Source organism: Chrysochloris asiatica, unplaced genomic scaffold, assembly GCF_000296735.1.
Source record: "Chrysochloris asiatica unplaced genomic scaffold, ChrAsi1.0 scaffold00112, whole genome shotgun sequence".
Taxonomy (NCBI): Eukaryota; Metazoa; Chordata; class Mammalia; order Afrosoricida; family Chrysochloridae; genus Chrysochloris; species Chrysochloris asiatica.
Genome location: NW_006408630.1, coordinates 8,064,449 through 8,066,147, shown reverse-complemented (window position 1 = coordinate 8,066,147; position 1,699 = coordinate 8,064,449). Strand labels below are relative to the sequence as shown.

The following is a 1,699-nucleotide window of genomic DNA, read 5'->3' as shown; positions in this document are numbered from 1 at the left end:
AAAAAAAAAAAAAGTACAACCAGACTGACCTAGTACCTGGGGGTTAGGGCTGAGAGTGAAGAGGCCAACTGGTCTAAAGTGCAGGGAGGTGTGCATGAACTCCCAAACTTGAAGCTGGTACCCATTTGACCTAGCTTTGATGACCAAGACTGAGTTGACCAGAACCCAACCAGATGAAAATAAAGGTATTTGGTACTGTGAGTAAGTGTCAGTTGCTACAATGTGATGAGCTGGACTTTTGTTTATAGATGCAGTTGCTCAAAATTCCAACCGGAATGGAAGATTCTTCAGATCATGGAACATACTTGTCTCCTCAGTGTACTGGACTTATAGTGATGGACAATTTAGACATTGGCTATAAAAAAATGGGGGCTATAAAGTCATGAAGTAGTTGGCTTACAACTTTTCATGGGTGTGTTTAGTTTCAGAATGAAGGTGGTATGGTATAATCCCCACTGAATAGTTTTCCTACCTAGAAAACAGGTGACAGTAGAGACATTGGCAGAGGTAGTGGCAAGGAGAAAAGACTGAAGTCAAAGACTTTCATTTTCATTGGAGCCAAAATCAACACTCATGGCAGCAATCAAGAAACCATGACATATTTAATTAGGCAATTCTGCTGCACAAGACTTCTTTAAAGTGTTTAAGAGCAAAAATGTTGGTTTTAAAATAAAGTGTGTGACCCAAGCTCTAGTATTTTCAATTGCTTCATCAGCATGTGAAATTTGGACAATGATCAAGGAAGACTGTAGAAGAATAGATGAATTTGAGTTATGTTGTTGGGGAAGAATATTAAAAGTACCATAGATTGCCAGAAGTACAAACAAATCAGTGTTAGAAGACGTACAGCCAGAAGTACCTCTTTTGAAGCAAGGATGGTGAGACTTCGTCTCTCATATTTCAGGCATATAATCAGGAGGCACCAGTTCTGGGAGAAGGATATAATGATTGTAAAAGTGGAGGGTCAGCGGACAAAAGTGGAGGGTAAGGAAGACCCCCCAACAAGATGTATTGGCACAGTGGCAATAGCAATGAGCTCAAGGGTAACAACAATTGTGAGAATGGCACAAGGCTGGGTTGTGTTTCGTTATTTTGTACGTAGGTTCGAAGGCACTTAACAACAACATCTGACTCATGAGTTGACATATCACGGTGGAATGAGCAAATTAACTGGCAGAATACTTACAGTTTAGTAAGATTGTGCAGCCCTCTGAAAGCATGCATATGTACAGATCTAATTTTATTGTTTTGCAGATACCTGTGAAAATGATTATTAAAAAAGTAAGCATATTGAAATACATTACTGAAGCTGGATATTCACATCATTTGTTTGGATTTAAAATGCACTTGGCTGATTATTTAGAAGCTCTAGTTATAGGCCAATGTATAGCTAAAAATTAATATTTGAGTTTTTGAGGAATAAAACCTTAAAGCATAGTAAAGCACTTATTAATTGGATAGTTGTAGAAGTCATATTTCTTAATATCTCTTTACTTTAAATTTTCAAACGTATTAGTACCCAATACAGTGCTACCAAAACTACAAGAATGTGATAGCTTTAATGCCCCAAATCATGTTGTTCTTAAGTACTATTAAGTCAGTTCTGACTCACAGAGACCCTGTATAGGGTTTTGGAAGAGCAGCTGGTGGGTTGGAAGTGTCAACCTTGTGATTCGAAGTCCAGTGCTGATTCTATAGT

The 1,699-nt window shown here is 38.1% G+C and overlaps 1 protein-coding gene across 1 annotated transcript in view; it reads right to left on the bottom strand.

Annotated features, from left to right (window-relative positions):
• Positions 1-1,699, bottom strand: part of RXFP1 (relaxin/insulin-like family peptide receptor 1) — a 100,677-nt gene that overhangs the window by 55,123 nt on the left and 43,855 nt on the right. The window contains exon 5 of the mRNA XM_006867936.1: positions 1,187-1,258. Within this exon, the coding sequence (XP_006867998.1) occupies positions 1,187-1,258 (72 nt within the window). The remainder of the gene's footprint in view (positions 1-1,186; positions 1,259-1,699) is intronic.